At 35.2% G+C, this 23,762-nt stretch overlaps 1 protein-coding gene across 3 annotated transcripts in view; it reads left to right on the top strand.

Annotated features, from left to right (window-relative positions):
• LOC136026649 (rootletin-like) overlaps positions 1–23,762 on the top strand; it is a 329,138-nt gene that overhangs the window by 153,803 nt on the left and 151,573 nt on the right. For all 3 annotated transcript variants that reach the window (XM_065703386.1, XM_065703385.1, XM_065703387.1), the window contains one exon: positions 17,527–17,903. In XM_065703386.1, the coding sequence (XP_065559458.1) occupies positions 17,527–17,903 (377 nt within the window). The remainder of the gene's footprint in view (positions 1–17,526; positions 17,904–23,762) is intronic.

The following is a 23,762-nucleotide window of genomic DNA, read 5'->3' as shown; positions in this document are numbered from 1 at the left end:
CCCTAAGGTTTCAATGTATTAATATTTGTTAATTTTTTTCCCCAAAGACACTTCATGTGTAAGGGCTAGGGGTGGTCGAATAAACTTTAGAGGGAGCTCAGTCAATGGAAATCAAAAGTTCCAGTGGCATTTCTAATATTTAGCCTGCTTTTCAACCAATTGCTACCGAATGAGCTGTTACCGACAACAGTGTCTTTGGGAAATTCTTGTTCTAGGTTAACGACCTGGTGTTCCCGCAGTTGTTTGGAAAGAATTTCCACATAAATACATAATTAGGTACCTCCGTATTAATATTCCGTATTATTCCGTGAAGTTTGGTGAATGTTAATGAAATAAAACAAAATATGATGATAATATCATAGTTTAGTCACAAAATTATGGAAACTCAAACACAGAATTATGGAGGGGGGCACCCAGACCGCATTATATTAAATGCATAACCTAACCAAAATACCAACTAAATATTCAATTAAAATATAGCTAAAAAGCAGTTTTCAACCAAGCCGAAGCTAATTGTTTGGTATAAAGATTGTGAAAACAGTTTCTTGTCTGATTTTCGGGTGGCAAATTCTTGAGTGTGTATCATAGAATATGGAAATACCCATAATTAGTTCTAAGAGAGAGACGACAGGGGGATTGGAGGCAGATATTGATATATAATCCTCAGGGTTGTATCCAGGACTTTTGTTTGGAAGGGGGCAGAAAAAACTTTTAGAAACCCATAAAAAATGTGTTTTAACCAAAGGGATAAACTATACTGTTAATTAAAATGATGAAACTCTAGATGATGGGGTACTATCTTTTTTAAGCCCAGGAAAGTCAGAATCATTATAAAATTTCATTTAAAGCTGAAAGTGATGCTTAAAAAGAAATGCTTAGCCGGTCTTGTAGCTACAGGGCAACTCTAAAACACCATTTTTACCCTATATTTCCTAGGGAGTACCTTATTTTACCAATTTTACCATATTTTACCGATTTTACCTTACTTTGCCAATTTTACTTACCGAGTTTTTATTTTACGGTAGTTTTACAACACTAGGTATACTTAAAGTTAACTAGTAATGTTTACGTATCTCAAGGTGCATTAAAGTAGCATTGACATCAACGTAAAAAGGATTTTATGCCCCCTGAACCCATCCGTAACTAAAAACCACGATTTTTAAAGAGTTTTATTTCGGTTGTTTTGAAATTATAAAGTTTTAGGACGCTATTAAGTCAAGTCAGCGTTGCCATATTGAACCATGAAAATGAGTAAGTAAAACTAATTTGTTAAATTTGGCAACGCTTTTAGTTGGTAAAAATTCAAACACCAATAATTTGTTGGTTCTCGAAGACAACTCCATTTTCGAAGGAGAGCTATGCCTTCTTAAGCTGTTTGGTCCCATATTTTTTAGTTTATTTTTGCTGGTTTATTTTCTACGTTCTATTTTTTTTTAATTTGGTACCTAATATTAAAACCCGCATAATGCATATGGAGGACTTTTTTATTAGAGAGATTTGGTGCCTAAATTTGGTGCCTAAAATTGAATTTATATCTAGTGCCTAAAACTAAAACCCGCACAATGCATATGGAAGTCTTTTTATTAGAATTCCCGATTCTTCCCATTTTTTTCAAAGATGAATATGGCTTTGTTAGCCACCACTTAAGTAATTCACACAATCAGATTCCATTTCAAAGTCCTTGGTGTTTGAAGTTTTCGACATGATATCCGGTACGTTAAGACAAATGTATCTTCGTCGCTACAAGGAGACTCTCCCTCCATGGAAATCTTTCTAGCAGAGGGGTAAAAGGGGTCCGTCATTGTCATTTGCGAAAGCTCCCAAGTGTCACTATTTTGGCTACATTTCTGAAATTCGAACCAACTGTCTTAAATTTCAGACCATCTGTCTCAAATTCGAGCCAAAGGTAGCATGAAATGCTGATTTTACTTGAGACAGAGGGGTTTCACTCACTGTTAGGGGTGTTTTGGCTAAATGCACAGTAAAATACCGATTTTCCCTTTCCTCTCTTTACGTCAGCAGAAAACGGCTCTGGTTAGTCGAAAGTGATTTTATGCGATTATTCTTATCCAGTCAAAGCCAATGCACGCTACTGTTTGTCGAAATTAAGACAGATGGTATAGCTTTTAATAGTAAACTTTTGACTGCATTGAAACTATCGCAGCGAATGCTATGTAATGTTTTGACTCATGATAGCATGAAATAACTTTAATTGATAATTGGATAAGAAGGAGTTTCTTGCTGCATTTTTGGCCAGCGATTTCTGTCTTAAGGCTAATGGTCTTAATTTGTGTCCAATGCTATTTCTCCTATGATAGAAAATCATGAATAACTTCTGCGATTTTGGTGATTTTGAACTGATTTTTTTTTTGATGACTCTCGAGTTAAAAAGGAAAAAAATGTTGGTTTCACTTTTTCTGTATATGCTTTACCTATTGTGCAAAAAAAAAGAAATCAAGTTATTTTAGTTTGGTGAATAAAAATTTAGTGGATGGGAAATGACAGTAGATTTTTTTTTTAGTTCATCCTCCCAGTATTTAAAAAAAAATGTTGGTTGCAGAATTGTTATATTTTTATTTTTAACGGTGCAAAAAATTATTTTTTATTTTCAACATTTTTCTTGCTAGAAGGTATGAAGTTGGCTCCAGAGGGTAGAATTTTGGATCATATGTAGATTTTATAATCTACAACCATTACAGAAAATTTCTGATGTCTATCATAAATAGTTTGAAAGCAAAATCAGAAAAATACAATTTCAAAATGTGCTTACTTTTTACTTATTTTACCCCTGTTTCCGGCTTAATAGCGTTGTTCATCAGCCAATAGAAAAAAAGGCGGGATTCTTATCCAATTTTAGGCATTACGCCTCCAAGGCATTGTGTCTCTGATTAGTTGACTTGTCAACTGAAGTCAATAAGACATTTGAGATATGAGGAAGAAAATTATCAACAAAAGGTGGCTGAATTTAAAATACCGGTAAGTAAAAATTACATATACAAGTTTCATTCCCTCTTGTCCATTAAATAAAAAAAAACAAGTTTTTTTAACTGCATGTAAGGAGCGACATTAAAACGAACAAAAATTATTCCGTTTATGAAAGGGGGTAGTCCCTCAATGTCCCGCTCTCTACGCTAAAGTTTGACTCTTTCTCACAACTATACTTTTTAAAACAATAAGAAACTTTAGCGTAAAGAGCGAGGCGTTGAGGAGGGGACTACCCCTTTCATATACGGAATAATTTCTGTTCGTTTTAAGTTTTAATGACGCTCCTTACTTGAAGTTAAAAAAAACTGTTTTTTTTTATGTAATTTCTGAACGTTTTTAAATTAATGCATGTTTTGATTTGGCTAACCGCACAACGAAATTTGCATATCTTTTTTTGTCTAAATGGCTTTCTCATATTTTCGTTCTGACGATTTTGAAGAAAATGGGGTGGGGGAGGAGGTCTAGTTGCCCTCCAATTTTTGGTAACTTATAAAAGCACCTAGAACTTTGTATATTTGTATTACATATATGAGGGGGTTTGCCCTTTCGTCAATACCTCGCTCTTTACACTAAAGCTTAAATTTTCTCCCGGTTCTTTAAGAATGACCCTAGAATCACCAAGTCCGTAGAATATATAGTTGAAATTACTTTAATGGAAAGAGCGAGGTATTTAGGAGGAGATGAACCCCTCATATGCGTAATAATTTCTGTTCGTTTTATGTTTTAATGCTGCTCCTTACTTTCAGTTGAAAAACTTCTTCATTATTATTTTTTCAGTGTTTTTTTTAATAATGCTAGAAAATCTTATGCCCCTTCATTGAATTTCTTTTCCCCCGTGACAAATTCCTCTAAGTAAAGATCCTTCAACGTAGCTCCCTCCCCTCTACCCCCCCCCCCCCCTCAGCCAAAACCCCTCAACCGTTGACTTTTAATTAAAAGGAATAGTTGTGGGAAAGGTCAAGTCATGGCCAATTGTAGAAAAAGCCAAGACAGATTGTCCATTTAAGTGGGAATCAGGTCAAGGTAAACACTGATCAAAGTTTATAACTTGTAGCCCCTCCCCCGGGAACTATGGGGGAGTAAGTCGTCCCCAAAGACATCTTATTATGTTTTTTGACTATGCTTAAGAAAATGGCTATCTCAAAATTTTGATCTGTTGACTTTGAGAAAAAAAATGAATGTGGGAGGGGGCCTAGGTGCCCTCCAATTTTTGGTCGCTTAAAAAGGGCACTGGAACTTTTCATTTTCATTAAAATGAGCCCTCTTGCGACACCCTAGGACCAATGGGTCGATACAATCACCCCTGGGAAAAAGAAAACAAAAAACAAATAAACACGCACCCTTGATCAGTCTTCTGGCAAAACAATTCTATGACTTTTAGGGCGTGTTTCCCCCTTTTTTCCAAAATAAGACAAATTTTCTCAGGCTCTTATCTTCTGATGGGTAGGACTAAATTTAATTAAAATCCGATTCTTTTGACGTATTTATTAGTATCAAAATTTCGTTTTTTAGACTTTCGTTTACTATTGAGCCGGGTCGCTGTTTTGTTTTTCTATGGTTCTTTTCATTTTTTTTAGAAAGGTGCTGCTTGGAGAACAAGATAAAGATAATTTGTCAAATGGATCGAAAATTTCAGAAGAATTTTCAGCAAATCCTCTCATAGACGATTCAAATAAATTGGGAAACGGTAGTGGTTCTTACGGTGTTGATTGCCCCGATACGAATACTGAGATAGACTTATCTGGAATTCCAGATGGAAACTGCATTGTGAATCTAAAGTATTTCCTTGCTGAAGTAATTTCAGCATTCAGACACAAAATCAGTTGCGATCACGGAAAATTGATTATAAAGCAATTAGAAAAGAAAGGCCTGAAAACTGAACTGAAAGTTAAGTGTAATAAGTGTAACTGGGAAAAGAGGATTAAAGGTGAACCAGAATGTCCAGCAACAAGCGTAAAAGAATATCTTTCAAGTTTTACGGACCAGACACAGGTTGCTTTTTCCGAAAAAAAATCAAGTCTTAAAGGCTGCTTGAATTCGAAGGCTGTTTGGGGAGCCATGGGTAGTGGAGGAGGGTATTCTACACTGTGTGAATTCTTCGGGGTGCTTGGAGTGAAACCAATGTCACGAATAGTTTATTCCCGTATTGAAAGGCAGCTTGGTAATGCTTGGATGAATAGTTTATCGGAAATTTTGCTAGAAAATGGACGAGAGGCCTTAAAATCAGCCATTCATGATGATAGGTATAAGGAGGACTCATACTGGACAAAAGTGATATGTGATGGAGGCTGGAATAAGCGTAGCAAAGGACACGATTATTCGGCCAAAGGATGTGTTGCAGTTATCATAGATGCATTTACGAAAAAACTGTTATATGTTGGCATAAAAAATAAATACTGTTATATATGTTTTTCTTCTGCAAACGCCAAAGTAATTCCCAAAGATCATTTCTGCTTTCTGAATTATAACGGAAATTCAAGGAGCATGGAAACAGATATTCTAGTTGAAGGCTTTCGTTCCAGTGAGGAGATGCACGGATTACAGTTTTTAGAGTTTATCGGTGACGGTGATTCCAGTGTTTTTTATAAGCTAAAACAAAGTGTTTCCTACGGTTCCAACATACGGAAACATGAATGTGCAAATCACGTCACAAAAAACTATACAGCCCATCTATATAATTTGTGCAAAAATAAAAAAGGTTTGTACACAAAATGTCTTCCCCGAGGAATTATCCAGCAACTGACAAAAAATTTAAGGGGTGCGATAAAAATAAATTCTGAAAATAATGGAACAGCAGAAGAATTGAAAATCTTGTTAAAAAGAGGTCCGTACCATGTTTTCGGAAACCACACAAAATGTGATTCTGGATGTCCTAAGATAGCTGAATTGACCGTGAATAGTAAAATAGAAGATCGGTGGAATAATTTTCCCCTGCACGTGTTTGAAGATGTTATGACAGAGGTCGATATTGTGTGTCGAAAAGCAGAGCAGCTTCGAAATGACGCAACTACAAACTTAGCTGAAAGCTACATGTCAGTTGTTGCTAAATTCATCGGAGGAAAGCAAATAAGCCGGTCTAAACGAGGTTCATATCATGCAAGAGTTCATGGAGCAAGTCTTGCTTATAATTCAGGTCCAAAATGGCATCAATTAGCTTGGAAAAATATTTTTGGGCTTAGTCCTTCTAGCGTAACAAAAAAATATTGTAATAAAACGGCTAAACTCCGTGTAATATCTAAACGTAATTTGACCAGTTATTATAGTGCTCTTGGAGGAAAACACGTTGCTAAGTTAAAAAATAGAAACTATAACTTTGGTAATCGTGACTATGGACCAAATTGCAATAAGCCAGACATGACTTCTGATGAAATGAATTTGGCCATACAAAAATATACTGACGAGAATTTAAAATTGGATTTTGCCAGTATAAGCTTTTTGTTCAACATTACCAAGGGCCAATCCAAAAATGACACTTGGGTTGAAGAAAGATCTAAGAGAATAACTAGTAGTTACTTCCACAGAATTGCAACCAGAAAAAACAGCACCAGAGTTGCCCCAATTGTTAAGCAAATTCGAAACTTGGGACCTAGATTCTGCTCTGCCCTAATGAAAAAGGGCTTAGATTTAGAAGTAGTGGCACTAGAAGCATATGAAAACAAATTCAACTTAAAAGTCGTAAAGGGAGATCAAATAGGACTCAGTGTGCATCCACAGTATCAGTATCTTGCTGCATCTGTAGATGGGCTGCTCCCTAATGGCACACCTATAGAGATAAAAACGGTGCATAATATACCAGAGTTCAAAACCATTTATGATGTGGCCCAGTCAAAAAATTTAGTTAAAGCATTTTTTCTTGAATTATCCAGTGAAGGTCTTCAGCTAAAAAAAAATCACAGGTATTTCGCCCAGATACAAGGCCAACTCGAGATACTGGATAAAATGGTATGCCACTTAATAGTTTATAACTCTATTGAGGATTGGGAAATAATTACAGTTCACCGATCGAAAGACTACTGGGAAAAAATATTTCCGAAGCTTGAAGCCTTCTGGAATGAATCCTTACTTCCTGAAATTTTAGACTCAAGGGTTGCAAGGAATATGGAAATCAGAGAACCTGTGTCTGTAAAATGTACAACAGCCCACCAACCGAAGGACTCAAGCTTGTCTCAAGAAATAAAAACAGGAAAAAAAAGAAGGTTGAGTCGAGTTGAAGTGAACAGCAAGAAAAAAAACGCACAGAAGGGATCGGGGGAGAACAGTGAATTTACCAGGAACTCAATGCATGAAAACAGTGATTTTGAAGAAATAATTTGGTCTGATTTGGAATAGATAAATCTTCGTGTTTGATAAAAAAAAATGTGTTAAAAAATATTGGCAAGGAAAATTATTTTTTCCTCCATAAATTTCTGTCTCATTCTTCGTCAATGTCCAAAAATAATGAAGTTTCTTATCTGGTCTGAAGTATATTAAATACATTTAATACAAACAATTTTAGTTTTTTTCTTATAAATTTCTTGTATGTTACTTGGGCTTAGTATTTGTGATTTTTATAGTTTTTCCTACAATTATTACGTTTTCTGTACAATTCGTTCATTTTTGGTATTTAATTAAAGCGTCTTTAAGTTTCTTTCCGAAATCTTGTGCATCTCGCCCTAACACAAAATAACGTTAATGCCCTAATCTTATTACAAGGAAAATAGCTTTCATCTTATTAATTCCAAAATACTGACAAAAAAAAAACACTATAAAAATCAAGGTGACTGGAAAGATATTGAAAATGAACTGAATGTGTAATGTATAATTATTTAGTGTTTAATATACTAATTACAGGAAACATCAACAATTAAGGTTTACAGATTCTATTTAGCGACAATTTTTTATTTTGGTTTACGGTTAGAACGGAACTCTAGTCGAACTCCTATGGGCAGTAATTTGTGTCCTTTTTGGTTTAACTTTAGCACTCATTTTAATTTTTAATCGTTTAGGATTTAATTATTTGTATATAGCAGTACCCATTTCTTTTATGTTTGGTATAATTATTTATTTTTATTTCTCTTCATTTTCAGTCAATTATGCATAGACAGTAATGTTTGACCGTTTCACATTTAGATCATTGAAGGATTTTATTTTCTGTCCGTCTGTTTCAAATGGCTCTTTAATTTTCAATTACTTAACTCACTAGCCTAATTGTATAATGTACATTCCCAGATTGCTATGAAATCACGATCTTGTATCAGACTTAGCAGACATCTGCCATGCTTGGGATACTTATGTCATGCTTGGCACAGATCATTCACTCTTAGTACTGTTCTCACAGTTCCGCTATGCTTGGCACACTTCTGCCATGCTTGGTACTAGCCACCTGAGGTATATGATTTCTGAGAGTGAAAAACCTCTCAAACATTCATCCTTTTTCTTTGGGTAGTTTACTTTTGCATGTGCGGACTGTTTGTTTTCGTTGTTGTATTTTAATGGGGGCAGATACGATGGACAAGGGTTTTTAAATTCCTTTTGGGAAATCCCGAACTTTTTACTGTTATCGCTTTTCTTCTATTTCAATAAAAATTCTTTTTTATGTGCTTTAACCCGTATGCGCCTGAGAGGCTATATTTCTTCCAAAATAAGTTCATTAGTACGGGTATGCATTGAGTTTTTCGTTTTACACAAACTTTTCCTCTTGTTATCTTCCCAATAAATTAGTTTTATTTCCATCAATTCTGTTTATGTGCTACTTTTTCATAGTAAATTTATGATGGAATGGCGGATTAGTCTTCTTAGTTATTTAGCAGGATGAGATTGAGGAGCACAAAAACACAAACGTACGCAAACACAGGAACAAGTCTACACACACACATCAAATTACCAATTACGCACTTATTGTTTGATGCAAGCTGTGCTAGAGTTTTGTTCGCAGGAATTCTTCAATTCAATTCAATCATATATATTTAAATAAAAACAAATAATTCCATGTACATAATCGGCCAGGAAAGCACAAAAGTGCTTGACTAGGGCAGAAACTTAACTAAAGAATAATTAAACAATCAACTAACAGAAACAACGAATCAACTGGATTTATCAAAAAAGAAAAAAAAGAGAAAAAAGGGGAGTGACGAAGAGAAAGAAAAGAAAAAAAAGAAAATAAAAGAAAAGATCGAAAAGAGGAGGACCGCATGATATTCAAATCTAAACAGTATTTCTGGAACGACCCTTCACTGCTCGCTTGAAGGTAGTAAGGTTATTTGAGTTCCGGATTTCCAAGGGGATTGAATTCCAGATAGCTGGTGCATATCCGTAGAAAGTCCTTTGCGAAAGCCAAGTTGGGTATCGCACAGAAGATTCTACTCCTGGAGGTAATCATACATTCTTTCATGGACTACTTTCTCATAAATCTTCGAAAAAAAGGTAAAATAGAAATGGATCGGTAATTACTCGGTTCATTTTTTGACTTCCCTTTGTGAAGGGGTAGCACTCAGGCTAATTTAAGTCTTTCTGGAAAAGTTCCCTCTTCAAGTGATAAATTAATCAGATGAGTCAAAATAGAAATAACAATTGTTTTTGTTGCTTTAACGATACTTCATCTACTCCACAGGATTGTTATTTCATACACATAATTATTTCATTTATTTCATTTTCATCACAATTTGTAAAAAGGAATTCAGAAGTAACATGACGAGGTTTAAGTTTGGGGGCTGGTGGACTTCGAGAACTGAAGATTAAAAGAAAATAGCCAGGTGGGTGTTTCACCCACCTGGCTAACTGCTTGCAATTCTCAATACCCAAGGGTTCTCCCAATAGCCAAACAATTTTCATTTCCAAACGGACTCGGTCTCGGTTGAGGTTTGGGAGAGTTCACGCTTTACATTTCAAAACAGACACCCATCTCGAAAATAAAAGATTTGTCTACTTTTCGTACAAGTTCTACCATTTGCATTCAATGCACATCGAATCAAAATCTCTGAGCGAAAAAATATAGGATTACCCTTTAAATTGATGTGCAAAAGAAAACACTATTTTTAGCTCAGCAGTGGGTATATTTTCTTTTACATAACCTGTTCATTTAAATTAATCTCCGTAGAATCTAACGTGCTTTTGCTAAACAAACATCTTTTATTTTTTTCTCCCACTTGTTTATGTTTTTGTCAAGTCTCATAAACGAGTTTGCTATCGAATAGATACTAGCAGTGGCGTTATTAAGATTCTTAGAATCTGTTTCAGAAATTGGGCGGGAACAAAAAAGACCATTAGCCTTGAAAGATATTCTTGTAAATATCTTTAGGTGTAAGACGTTCCTTTTTAACGCATATGTTCATTGCACGCTGGGAACTAGCGTGGGTAAGTATAGTTCATATAAAGGTAGGCGAATAGTCTTATCTTCATATTGTTACTATGGGAAAGAAAGGCAGCGGTTGTTATAACAGAACCGAAGCGGACTTATCGGACCCTGTGATGAATTCGACAAATAATTCCGATGGTAGCGTTCTCACTGACTGTCAGAGAACTAATGCTGAAAATATTATTAAAATACTAGAAATGGTCCAATCAAACATTTACAAACATTGAGGCGCTCCAACATAGTTTCTTGGAGTTAAAATCATATATTAGTGCAGTGACTAATCGTGTTACAACGATTGAAAATAAAAATAATGTGTTGGAGAATGAACTTGTAACAGTTAAATGTGAACTTCGGATTTTGAAGAAGATTGTGGAGGGCCAAACGGATATTATTAATAAAAGTAAAGAGGAAATAAATTCAGTAGTCAGCCAATCTTTTGTGGAGGAAAATCGCAGTAAAATGTGCAATGTATTATTTTGGGGATTGAATGAAGTACCATTCGAGGATGCTGAGTCTCTGATTAAAGGAGTGATGGTACATGGATTATCATTAAATAGCGAAAATTTGCCGTCGTTTAGTGTTTTTAAATTAAAAAAAAAAAAATTTTTTAGCTGAAAGTAAGGAGCGACATTAAAACTTAAAATGAACAGAAATTACTCCGTATATGAAATGGGTTGTCCCCTCCGCAATCCCTCGCTCTTTACGCTAACGCTTTTAATTGTTTTAACAAGTAGAATTGTGGCAAAGAGTCAAATTTTAGCGTAAAGAGCGAGGGATTGCGGAGGGGACAACCCAGTTCATATACGGAGTAATTTCTGTTCGTTTTAAGTTTTAATGTCGCTCCTTACTTTCAGCTAAAAAATTAGTTTTTTTTATTTAATTTCTGAACGTTTTTGAATTAATGCATGTTTGGTTTTTGCTCTCCGCACATAAGTTATCAAAATGAAATTTGTATATTAATTCTTTTTTTTTTGGCTAAATGGCTTTCTCTTAGTTTGGATCAGACGATTTTGAGAAATAAGGGGTGGAGAAGGAGGCCTAGTTGCCCTCCAATTTTTCGGTTACTTAAAAAGGCAACTAGACCTTTTAATTTTTAACGAACCTTTTTATTAGTAAAAAATATACGTAACTTAAGAATTAACTTACGTAACAAACTCTCATCATCTTATATTTTTATTATGTATACGAGGGGGTTTGCACCCTCGTTAATACCTCGCTTTTTACGCTAAATCGTAAGTTTTGTCCCAATTCTTTAAGAATGACCCCTGAATCAGAAAGGCCGTAGAATAAATAGTTGAAATTAGTAAAAATACTATTGCATAAAGAGCGAGGTATTTATCTCCTCCTAAATACCTCGCTCTTTATGCTAAAGTATTTTTAGAACCCCTCATATGCGTAATAATCTTTGTTCGTTCTAAGTTTCAATGCTACTCCTTCCTTTCATTTGAAAAAACTTTTCATGTTTATTTTTCATTGTTTCCTTATAGCAATGCTAGAAAATCCTGCGCCCTTTTAATTCAATTTTTCTTCCCCCATGACAGATTCCTCCAAGGAAAGATCCTCCAACATAGCCCCCTCCGCTCAGCCCCACCCCCAAACAAAATAAAATCCCCTTGAAAACGTCTGTACACTTCCCAATAACCATTACTATATGTAAACACTGGTCAAAGTTTGTAACTTGCAGCCCCTCCCCCAGGGATTGTGGGGAAGTAAGTCATCCCAAAGACATAGTTATTATGGTTTTTGACTATGCTGAACAAAATGGTTATCTAATAAATTTTGATTCGTTGACTTTGGGAAAAAATGAGAGTGGGAGGGGGCCTAGATGCCCTCCAATTTTTTTGGTCACTTAAAAAGGGCCCAAAACTTTTCATTTCCGTTAGAATGAGCCCTCTTGCGACATTCTAGGACCACTTGGTCGATACGATGACCCCTGGAAAAAAAAAAAAACAAAACAAACAAACAAACAAACAAATAAACACGCACCCGTGATTTGTCTTCTTGCAAAAAATACAAAATTCCATATTTTTGTTGATAGGAGCTTGAAACTTCTACAGTAGGGTTCTCTGATACGCTTAATCTGATGGTGTCATTTTCGTTAAGATTCTACGACTTTTAGGGGGTGTTTCCCCCTATTTTCTTAAATAAGGCAAATTTTCTCAGGCTCTTAACTTTTTATGGGTAAGACTAAACTTGATGAAACATATATATTTAAAATCAGCATTAAAATGCGATTCTTTTGATGTAGCTATTGAAATCAAAATTCAATTTTTTAGAGTTTTGGTTACTATTGAGCCGGGTCGCTCCTTACTACAGTTCGTTACCACGAACTGTTTGATCCAGTGCTCTAAAAAGTTTTTTAAAAGTAAAGTGGACAATACGCAAGTTCGATTTTCTCTTCTGAAAAATGCGAAGAAACTTAAAGGGAAAAAGTTCAGCACTTATAATAATGTTTTTATTGGTGATGACGTTACGCCTTGTCTGCCTATTGTACGCAAGGAACTCCTGGCCATCCGTAAATGTCTAGTGGATAAAGGAGTGGAATGCTGGGTACCCCCTGTTATTTGTGTAAAAAAAAATAACACTGTAGCTAAAGTGCTTTGGTACAACGCAAAGGATCTGTTGATACCGTAATTTGTGTATTTTGGTGATCAAGTCTTATTGAAGTTTTGATTAAGTTAGTTTTTAAGTATTCTTACGATGTTGTGATTTGTGGTTATTATTAAGTTGTGAGCCGTTGCGTTAGGAGCTTGAGCTTTACATGAACGGGTTACAGGCAATATTTTCATGGCCTGTTCTTTTTCTTATTAGTGTTATTAAGTGGATCATTTTGTTTTTCTTTTTTGTGTCTGTTTTTTATCTTTTTTGAAACCATGTACCGAGATTTATTTTGTTTTTAATGACAATGGATAATTATGATCGTGATTCCCGGAGCAGTAGCTGTCTTAATACTTTGGAAGCTTCCATCGTAGATTTTGGGGGTATATTTACGGCGCGACTACATCGGAATTATGACACTGGGGTAGCAGGGCATTATAAATCTATTAGTTCCAAATATTTGTTTAAAGATGGAATTCAATCTGAGTACGGTGATGACAGAGGCCTCAATGTTTTCCATCTTAATTGCCAATGGCTAAATTCTTCGTTTAAATTTTTGAATGAAATATGTGATCTTTCGATTTTTCATGTTATTGGTCTAACTGAAACCTGACTGAATGACCACAACTCAGCCCTTTTAAATATTCCAGGGTATAAATTTTACAATAGGAATCGACAGTTTAGACAACATGGAGGAAATGGTGCATATATTCGAAACGATATTGAGGTTTTCGGAAGAAATGGCTTAGTAATATATCAGGAAATGGTTTTAGGACCATTTATTCTCCTGCTTAGGCTGACACCTAAAGATGCATTTGCTATTATATTGTATAGGCCGCCATCTGGCTCCATACCAATCTTTATGAATCTTTTGGATAAGCAGCTGGAGAAACTAGCAACTGGTTCACATCCATTTATGATGCTCAGGGATTTTAATATTGACCTAAATGAGCTTGATGCGAGTGTTTCTATGGATTTTTTGCCGCTTTGATTGTCCTATGCTTTGTTTCCAACTATAAATATATGCACACGAGTAACCCCCTCATCATCGAAGCTTATTGACAATATTTTTTCAAATTTGTTTTATTCAACTCCAAGAGTTATTATTACTGATGCATCAGATCATTTTGGGATTTCAACAAGATTTGATGTTTGTACTCCCCAAAAGCCAGCACCAATAATTTCGAAGAGTCCAATGCATGTGTTTAGCAAGGGTAATCTTGAAAAATTTTAGCAGGCAATTGCAGAAGTCATTGGAATAATTTGGTCGATCTTACGGATGATATAAATACGAGTTTCCAAAGATTTTATGATAAGCTGATTTTGTTAGTGACTAAAACATGTATAGCGGTTCGTTCGCCATCAAGGAAAAATATTCCTAAGAAGCCGTGGATCTCGCCTAACTTGTTGCGTTGTATTAATAAAAGAGATCAACTTTATAAGAATTCCTTAAATAATGGAAATGATCCAATTTTTTTAAGAATTTATAAAAATTATAGAAATGCCCTAAATAAATCACTGAGAAATGCAAAAAAAAAATATTTCGTAAATAAATTCACTGAGGCGTGTGGTAACCCTGCCAAAACATAGAAAATAATTTGAAGTGTGATATCGACAGAGAACTCTATTATTCCCGATGAAGTAGTAATGCAGAATGGCCTGCCTTACGAAGAAAACTAAAGAGATATGTGATGCTGTTTCTAAACATTTTGCTAATATTGGCGTAGATTTATCTTCCCGTATTGTATCTTCTGATGATGATGCTCCCTTCGGGTTTTTTATGAAGACTCCAATTGATTTTTCAATGTATATGAAACCTTTCTCTCGTGATGAACTAGAGAAAATTATCTTTGGGACGAAAAATACATCGGCAGGTAGTGATTCACTCAATCTTCTGGTGTTAAAAACAGCGTTTCTTTATGTTGCTGATGTTCTTACTTCCCTCATTAATTTGTGCTTGAAACGGGGAACGTTTCCTGACTGCTTGAAAATTGCTAAGATTACCCCTGTTTTAAAGGCGATAATAAGAATGATTTTGGAAATTAACGGCCTATCTTGGTCTTACCTGTAATTTTTCGTGTGCTTGAAAAGTGTATTAACACTAGAGTTTATGATCATTTGGAACTGCATAAGCTGTTAAATCCAATTCAATTTGGCTTCAGGAAGGGGAGAACCACAGAGATGGCGTTATCATATATAACTTCGGTAATCATTGGAGCTCTTGATAATAAGCTTAGAGTAGCGGGTCTGTTTCTTGATTTGGTTAAGGCATTTGACACTGTTGACCATCAATTACTACTTCAAAATGTGAATTTTATGGACTTTGGCTTTGCTTTGTGATTACCTCCGAAATAGAGAGCAGTATGTTCACATTAATGGGTTTTCTTCAAGTAAAAGCCCTGTTAAATTTGGTATCCCCCAGGGCTCTGTGTTAGGTCCTACTCTTTTTTTGACTTTTATTAATGATCTGCCAAATGCTGTTGCAACTACTTGTAGAATTAGGGATCTAGTGGATCCTGCACCGTCGGGATCCAGGATCACTACACCCTTGTTTGCTGATGATGCGACATTGATGTGTGTAGCTTCAACTGAACAACAACTTATCTCAATAATTAATGCAGCAATGACTAGGACATGTCTTTGGTTGAAGATAAACCGGCTTGACCTAAATATAAATAAGTCAAATTTTGTTATCTTTTCACGATCCCCAAATTATTATCCTTGGATTACGAAAATAGGTTCACCAAAGAGAATGGTTAAAAGGTCAAGTTCCGTTAAGTACATTGGGATCATTATTGATGCAAATTCATCATTTAAGTACCATGTAAAAGCTATAAGTAGAATATTATCGTGGAATTTAGGGATTATCCGTAAATTAAAACATTTTTTTCCTTCAAATGTTTTACGGTTATTATATTTTTCTCTGATACATCCGTATATTTTGTATTGTTCGTCTGTATGGCTTGGAACATTCCTCAATTCTTCGCCCGATCCGCGTACTACAGAATATTGCCATTAGATCACTTTGTGGAATAGGGAACCGGGATTCGGTTCGGTCAATCTACAGTATAAGTAATATACTGCCTGCAGCCGGAATACGTGATTTTTATACACTGATTTTTATGTATAAGTGCTATTATGGGTGTGTTCCAGAATGTTTTGTAGGAATTTTTCGGGAAAGATGGTCACAGAACTTGTACAAGTGGAGATATTGAGGTTTCTTGCCTAGTTTCAAGTAGGACTGCTTTTTCAGTTATTTATAGAGGGGCTAAGCTGTGGAATAAGCTTGTTCAAAGTACCAAAGAATTGCCCATTAATCAATTCAAAACCGAGCTGTGTGTGTGGCTGCTTGATAAGTATACCTTTGAAATAGATGAAGATTGATGGAATTGTTTATTGGTTTTTGTTTTTGGCTTCTTTTTTTTTCGCTTCGGGATCATGACATTATGTTTTTCTATTATATATGTATTTTCTATGTAAGTTTTTTTTTTCTCGGTACACGGTTTCACCCTTCTGCGTATTATAGATTAACTTGTTGTTTTTTGTTTTTTTTTGTTCTTTGTTTTTATTATTTTTGTACTTTTCTATTTTTGTTAGTAACGCACCCTCGCAAGCGACGCTTTTGTTGTGTTACCGAGTGATTTGTCTCTGTTTTTTTATTTTGGATAATAAGTTAATACTACTACTACTAACACAAAACCTCAAAACGAACAGAAACTATTCCGTATATGAAAGTGCTCTCCTCAATACCTTGCTCTTTACGGTTAAGTTTTAATCACTTTCCAAAAAGCTTTCTCTTCTAATTAAACAGCCCTTTTGTTTCAGGAATCGCTCTTAAAAAGTTGGGACATAAAGTCAAACTTTAACGTAAAGAGCAAGGTATTGAAAAGGGGGTTAATCTCTTCATATACGGAATAATTTCTTTTCGTTTTGAGTTTTAATGTAGCTCCTTACTTTTAGTTGAAAAAAGGTTGTTGTTTTTTATTTATTCGTCTACAGCTTTTACTCTTCGCAATTTTTTTTATTTACCAGGAATTTCCTAACAGCATGCGATCAAGCTATTAATTCATATCTGTAATACTGAACGTAAAATGCTCAACAGATGGTTGGTATTGCTCGCCGTCGCCTGAGACAATGTAAAAAGAAATTAATAAGCGACAACCCTTACTGATATTCCTCTAAAAAGAAATAAGATAGACAAACAGGCACATACGTGAAGCTGGCGCCTCAGGACCGCCTCTATCCTCCAACCTTCTTAATGTGTCCTGTATGTTTCCGTATTTCTCATATAATTCGTCTATGTTTTTTAGCTGTTTATAAATTTAACCACCTCCTTAAAGAAATTTTTTGCACTCGTTTGGAGAAACGCATGCACAACTATTCTCTAAGAAAACAAGAGATACAACAGGCTCGTACATGAAGAGGGTTTCAAGATCGCCACCCCTTAAATGCCCGGTTTTTTAGTTGTCCCTTTGTTTTCCTGGATTTTCATATGATTTGTTTTTTTGTAAATTTCCCAGTTATCTACAAGTGAAATCTTTGGCATACATCTAGAGAGAAACTTGGTTAATGTTTTGTATACTTTTAAACTGCTTGATTCCATTTAACAGGAAAAACTTTGTCAAAGTTTTGAAAGCCAACTGATTGACCTTAGACATCGCTTCAACCGTGATAAAGAAGATATGATGTCAACACAAACGGAAGAACTACGTCATTTACGTCAGCAGATGTCTTTGCAGGCGAGAAAATTCGATGAAAATCTGGAAGCCGCCGAGTTAGATAAGCAACAAAGCTTAAAATTTGCACGTTCAGAGCAACAAGCTATAGAGACACGGTTACAAAAGGCTTTAACTGAGTTGGAGGTATCAAGGGCTGAAGTGATGAAAGTTCGAAGCGAGAGCGCAAACCGTACTTCGAGCGATAGGCTTGCGATGACTAACCTACGAAATGAGTTAAATAAACTTCAGGACGAGCTGGTTCAAGAAAGGTAAAATTTTCTGTCCTATTTTTAATTATCTTTACTAATTTTGAGAAGGATTAACCCATAAGTTTTTAACTGTTCAAAGGTGAAGCTACACATTCCATTACTCTAGTAATTTCACCTTGAAATTTTTTGCACTCTTCATTGTCTTGATGTTTAAGTTGGGTCACCGTGAGAATAACTTCTTATTAGTGAAAAAATATCTGTTAGGCAAACATAAAATTGGAAGGAGTTTATAACGTCCACATAATTTCTTAGATGATACTGTTGTTGCAAGAGCCATTATCCTAAAAAAAAAGGAAAAAAAGAAGCTAAAACCAGTACTTTAGCCTGCAATATCTCTGTTGCTCATGATATTATTTTCTTTTATAGGCCAGGCTTCTAAATTTTTGTTCTATTAAATTGGATTAATTAGGTTTGTGGGTGAAATTGCTCCATCAAAGCCAGAAAACTTACAAGAGAACATTCATATTTATAAGGCAACACTTTCGCACTGCTTTAGAGGACAAATAAATGGACCAAAGAACTTCTTGTCCGGTATCAGTTAGATTAGAAACTTACAATGTTAAGCCATAGGACCAAGAGGAACCTGTTTTACAAAAAACTGGAGTGGGACACGGGCTCACAAAAAATGAAGCCTGAAAAGGGGTGGGGGGTACTTTTGCTCGATAGACTCGGAACTTAAATTCTTAAATCCCTAGACTTTGGGAGCCTCCAAAAAAGGGTCTGAGATAAAGTAAAAAATATTTTAGCTGGTACCTCGAGCCTTCGAGTACGGTGCCCGAAAATGGTCCAAAAATCTTTCTTCAATTGGCTTGAAACTTTAAAAATCGTTTTCTGCGCTTTTGAGATCAGATATTTTGTTGGGAAAGCAAAGATTGTTAGGTTGCCCAGTAATAGACCAAAATACTTTTTGTCCCTGATCATTTTCAAATCTACACCATAAGCCCAGGTCAAGGGGATCCCAATGGGCAAAAATACTTTGAATTTAGCGTCATGGGCCCAGAAAAGGACACGGTTTTTGCGATCGGCATGAAAGTTATATCCTTTAGTCCTCAGGCTATGAGGAACCCAATGTACAGGAGCATATCAGGAAGAAATTTTGATTCCCCCAGAAATGTGGCCTAAAAAAGTAATTTTTAGGGCTGGGTTGGGGTCCCTTAAATACGGTTCTAAGATACACAATTTTTTTTCAATTGGCTTGACACTTGAGAATAAGGGAAACCAAATACAAGGGGACAAGGCTAATGCTAATGGGGCAAGACATTTTATTGGAAGAGTATAGGTATTAAAAAGCCTGGAAATGGGCCAAAAAGATTTTTCTCTCCAATCAGTTTAAAACTATCAGCCGAAAATCTATAGGTTAATCCGAATATCAAGGAACCTAGTGTTTAAAAAAATAGTTTGAGGTATGGTTCTTCCAGAATTGGGGCTAACGTCTTAAAACGTGGGTGAAGGGGAACCTAATTTACAAAAACGATAATAAAGAAAATACTGGTTCTCTTGAAAATGAGGACATAAAAGAGCTATCAAGCTTTTTCTGAACATGGTGAAACTTGAAACAGTAATTTCATGAGTCAAGTGGAATCTAACACACACACAGCCAAAAAACTAGTTTTGGGGTACGTTTGCCCCCTGAAAATGGGGCCCCGAAAAAATTCCCGTATTGGTTTGAAACTTCCAAGGATTGTATCGAGCTTTTAGGGGACTATTTTTTTTAGCAAAGGAAGTCATTAGGAGGTTTGAAAACGGAATGAAAATTTTCTGTCATTGACCGGTTTGAAACTTACAACTATAAGTTTCTGGTTCAAGGTGAACTTATTGCAAAAAAATTCGAGATCCTGTTGGGATTGTCCCATCCCCATGGGATGTGTTGGGATCGCTTCTTTCAAAATGCTATATCAGGGCTTGATATGCTGCTTTGATAGATGCAACTCTGGCTAATTGAATGATACGCAGCCTGTCTAAACTTTGTTTCTTTAGACATTTCAAATACTGGAACTACGCTGCATTGACCGCATGAACATCTTTTTTTTTTTTAAGTTGGATGGAAGCCATGATAAATTAATACTGTGTGGCCACAGTAGGTCGATGTTTTCTATTCATATGCCACTATGGTTATTAGAGTAGAAATCAGAAATACCGAAAATAAGTTGCACAGAACGCTCGGACGTTTTCTTAAGAAAATTTGGAACAAACAAGATTAAGTTAACACTGACTGGCCAAATCATATCGAGTGCTGTAGGTTCTTTAGGTCAAGATTTTGTTTTTGTACCACTGTGACAAATATATTACAAACCACAAATACCAAAATTCGCTGCGTAGAGGGATTCAATTTTTTTTTTTTTTAACTTAGAAACCAACCAAAAAATAAATAAATAACAAATGACTCGTGGTTTTAGCGGTAGTTGCAACCAAGTAAACAGCGAAACACGGCCCATAGCCACTGAAAGCTCAACAAGATATTTTGAAAAAAAAACATTCTAATGAGATAGAATTACCAATAAAAGCTGATTAAGGAATGGTAATGTCAAAAATAAAAGTTTGTTACGAAAACAAATTTATAAAAATTTCAAAAAGAGTCTGAAACTCCTTGAAATTGGTGTAAGATTCAAAGTGAAAATGCACCGTTTAAATCACCATAGTTGAAAACCCTTTACAGTATAATTATAGTCCCCAGGCTTGAACAATAAGGAAAATCACTTTCAAGAAGTATAATAAAGCTGTTATATCACGTTTGTACCACACTATGAGAAAGTGTCATATGCCACCAAAAATGGCATTTTTTGCTGTCAATTTTGGAGTGGAAAGGTCGAAAAGCATGGAAAGGGCTCAAGATCCTTACATCGGAGGCTTACAATCCTTCTTCTTGTATATCCCCTCCTAATCCCTTAGACTCGTCCGATTTCTAGCAGGACTAGCAGACTGTTGCAACATTGCAGAGACATGTTTAATGGTTCAATTCAAATCTATTGATTAAATCAACGTGCTTTTTGTAGATTCATGTTCAGAACACAATTGTAAAGCGCCATATGGCACAATAATGGCCGTTTTGGTGCCGTTGTCTGAGGTAAAATACTGGGAATCATAAAAAGGGTATCAATATAATTCTAATTGCAATTAATTGTAAAATTCCTCTAAGTTCTGAAAACAAAACATTCAAATGAAAAAAATTATTTTTTGAGATAACTATTAATTATTTTTGAAAAAGTAAATGTAACTTAATAAAATATATCTTCTGGAATTTAAAAAAATAATTTCAGACCCTTATGTTCTTATTTTTTCCCTTTTTTGACAAGCGCTAGAGACGCACTGGGATATTGTAGGAGCCTTCAAATATAAAACCATGTGAAGTTTTTGTAGTTAGGGTTTTATTTATCCTCTCCATCAAGGCATGTATGAATTGGCCTCTTGTTTTACGCTACACACAGTTCGGTTATTTGGATGCAGGGGTTAGGCTCTGTCTCCTTGAATTTGGAAAATTCTCTTGTTTTAACCTTGTTGCTTTTTATAATAGCATGATTTTAGTGATAGGTTCTCCTCAGGTTTTGTTGTCCAAGCAACAAAATCAGTGAAAATGTAATGTCAAACAGTTCGTGGTAACGAACTATAGTAAGGAGCGACCCGGCTCAATAGTAAACGAAACTCTAAAAAACGGAATTTTGATGCTAAAAGATACATCAAAAGAATTGGATTTTTATGCTGATTTTAAATATATAAATTTTGTCAAATTTAGTCTTTGTCATCAAAAGCTACGAGCCTGAGAAAATGTGCCTTATTTTGGAAATAGGGGGAAACTCCCCGTAAAAGTCATAGAATCTTAACGAAAATCACACCAGCGCATTCAGCGTATCAGAGAACCCCATAGCGAAAATATCAAGCCCCTATCTACAAAAATGTGGAATTCCGTATTTTTTTTTGCCAGAAGGCACATCACGGGTGCGTGTTTATTTGTTTGTTTCTTCTTTTTTTCCCAGGGGTCATCGTATCGACCAAGTGGTTCTATAATGTTGCAAGAAGGCTCATTCTAACGGGAATGAAAAGTTCTAGTGCCCTTTTTAAGTGACCAAAAAAATTGGAGGGCACCTAGGCCCCCTCCCACGCTCATTTTTTTACCAAAGTCAACGGATCAAAATTTTGAGATAATCATTTTGTTCCGAATAGTCATAAACCATAATAACTATGTCTTTGGGGATGCCTTACTCCTCCACAGTTCCTGGGGGAGGGGCTGCCAATTACAAACTTTGACTAGTGTTTACATACAGTAATGGTTATTGGGAAGTGTACAGACGTTTTCAGGGAGATTTTTTTGGTTTGGGGGTGGGGTTGAGGGGAGGGGGCTATGTGGGAGGGTCTTTCCTTGGAGGAATATATCATGGGGGAAGAGAAATTCAATGAAAAGGGCGCGGGATTTTCTAGCATTACTATAAAAAAAACAATGGTAAAGAAACATGAAAAAGTTTTTTCAATTGAAAGTAAGGAGTAGCATTAAAACTTAAAACGAACAGAGATTATTACGTATATGAGGGGTTCTAAAAATACTTTAGCATAAAGACTGATGTATTTAGGAGGAGATAAATACCTCGCTCTTTATACTAAAGTATTTTTAGTAATTTCGACTATTTATTCTATGGCCTTTCTGATTCAGGGGTCATTCTTAAAGAATCAGGACAAAACTTAAGATTTAGCGTAAAGAGCGAGGTATTAACGAGGGGACCAACCCCCTCATATACATAATAAAAATATAAGATTATAAAAGTTTGTTTCGTAAATTCATTCTTAAGTTACGTATATTTTTCACTAATAAAACCGTTCTTTAAAAATTAAAAGTTCTTGTTGCTTTTTTAAATAACCAAAAATTGTAGGGCAACTAGGCCTCCTTCCCCACCCCTTATTTCTCAAAATCGTCTCATCAAAACTAAGAGAAAGCCATTTAGCCAAAAAAAAAGAATTAATATGCAAATTTCATTTTAGTAATTTATGTGCGGAGAGCCAAAATCAAATATGCATTAATTCAAAAACGTTCAGAAATTAAATAAAAAAAAACTAGTTTTTTTACTGAAAGTAATGAGCGACATTAAAACTTAAAACGAACAGAAATTACTCCGTATATGAAATTGGTTGTCCCCTCCACAATCCCTCGCTCTTTATGCTAAAGTTTGACTCTTTGCCACAGTTCTACTTTTTAAAACAATTAAAAACTTTAGCGTAAAGAGCGAGGGATTGCGGAGGGGACAACCCATTTCATATACGGAGTAATTTCTGTTCGTTTTAAGTTTTAATGTCGCTCCTTACTTTCAGTTAAAAAGACTAGTTTTTTTATTTAATCTTATAAGTATTATAAATATTATTCAAAAGTATCTGCAGCATTGCGGCAGAAAAGTTTCAATAATAATACCTAAATTTTTGTAAATTTTATTAGCTAAACATCTAAATTCTGTTTTTGTCTTTAGTATTCTTAAAATGTGTACACGTATCGTGTAGGGCCATATCTCTTCTTCTTTTTTTATATACAACTAAAAAGATACCAAAACTAATCTATTCCTCGGCCTGTTTATGTGAGAGAATTACTGAATTTTTAAGGGACGGTTTGAGAGAAGTAGGAAGTAACAATTGGTTCAATATTTTTGAAAAATTAGTTCAAATAAACTGACATGTGACGTTTCCCTATATTTCTAGAATTTTAAAAGACCACCCCTTTAATGAAAACGGCGCGGGTTCATTTTTGCAACTAATTAAAATTATATAGAAAAATTTATTGGTTTCATAGCCAAAGAAAGACTAGCAAGAGCCTCCTGTATTAGTCTCTTTTACCCTCCTAATCTTTTTTTGTTTTGTGGGTTTTGTGTTTTCAGTTATGCGCTA

The sequence above is a fragment of the Artemia franciscana genome, chromosome 4 (assembly GCF_032884065.1).
Source record: "Artemia franciscana chromosome 4, ASM3288406v1, whole genome shotgun sequence".
In the NCBI taxonomy this organism is placed as follows: domain Eukaryota; kingdom Metazoa; phylum Arthropoda; class Branchiopoda; order Anostraca; family Artemiidae; genus Artemia; species Artemia franciscana.
The sequence above is the reverse complement of the archived record's forward strand: the minus strand, read 5'-3'. Positions and strand labels throughout refer to the sequence as shown.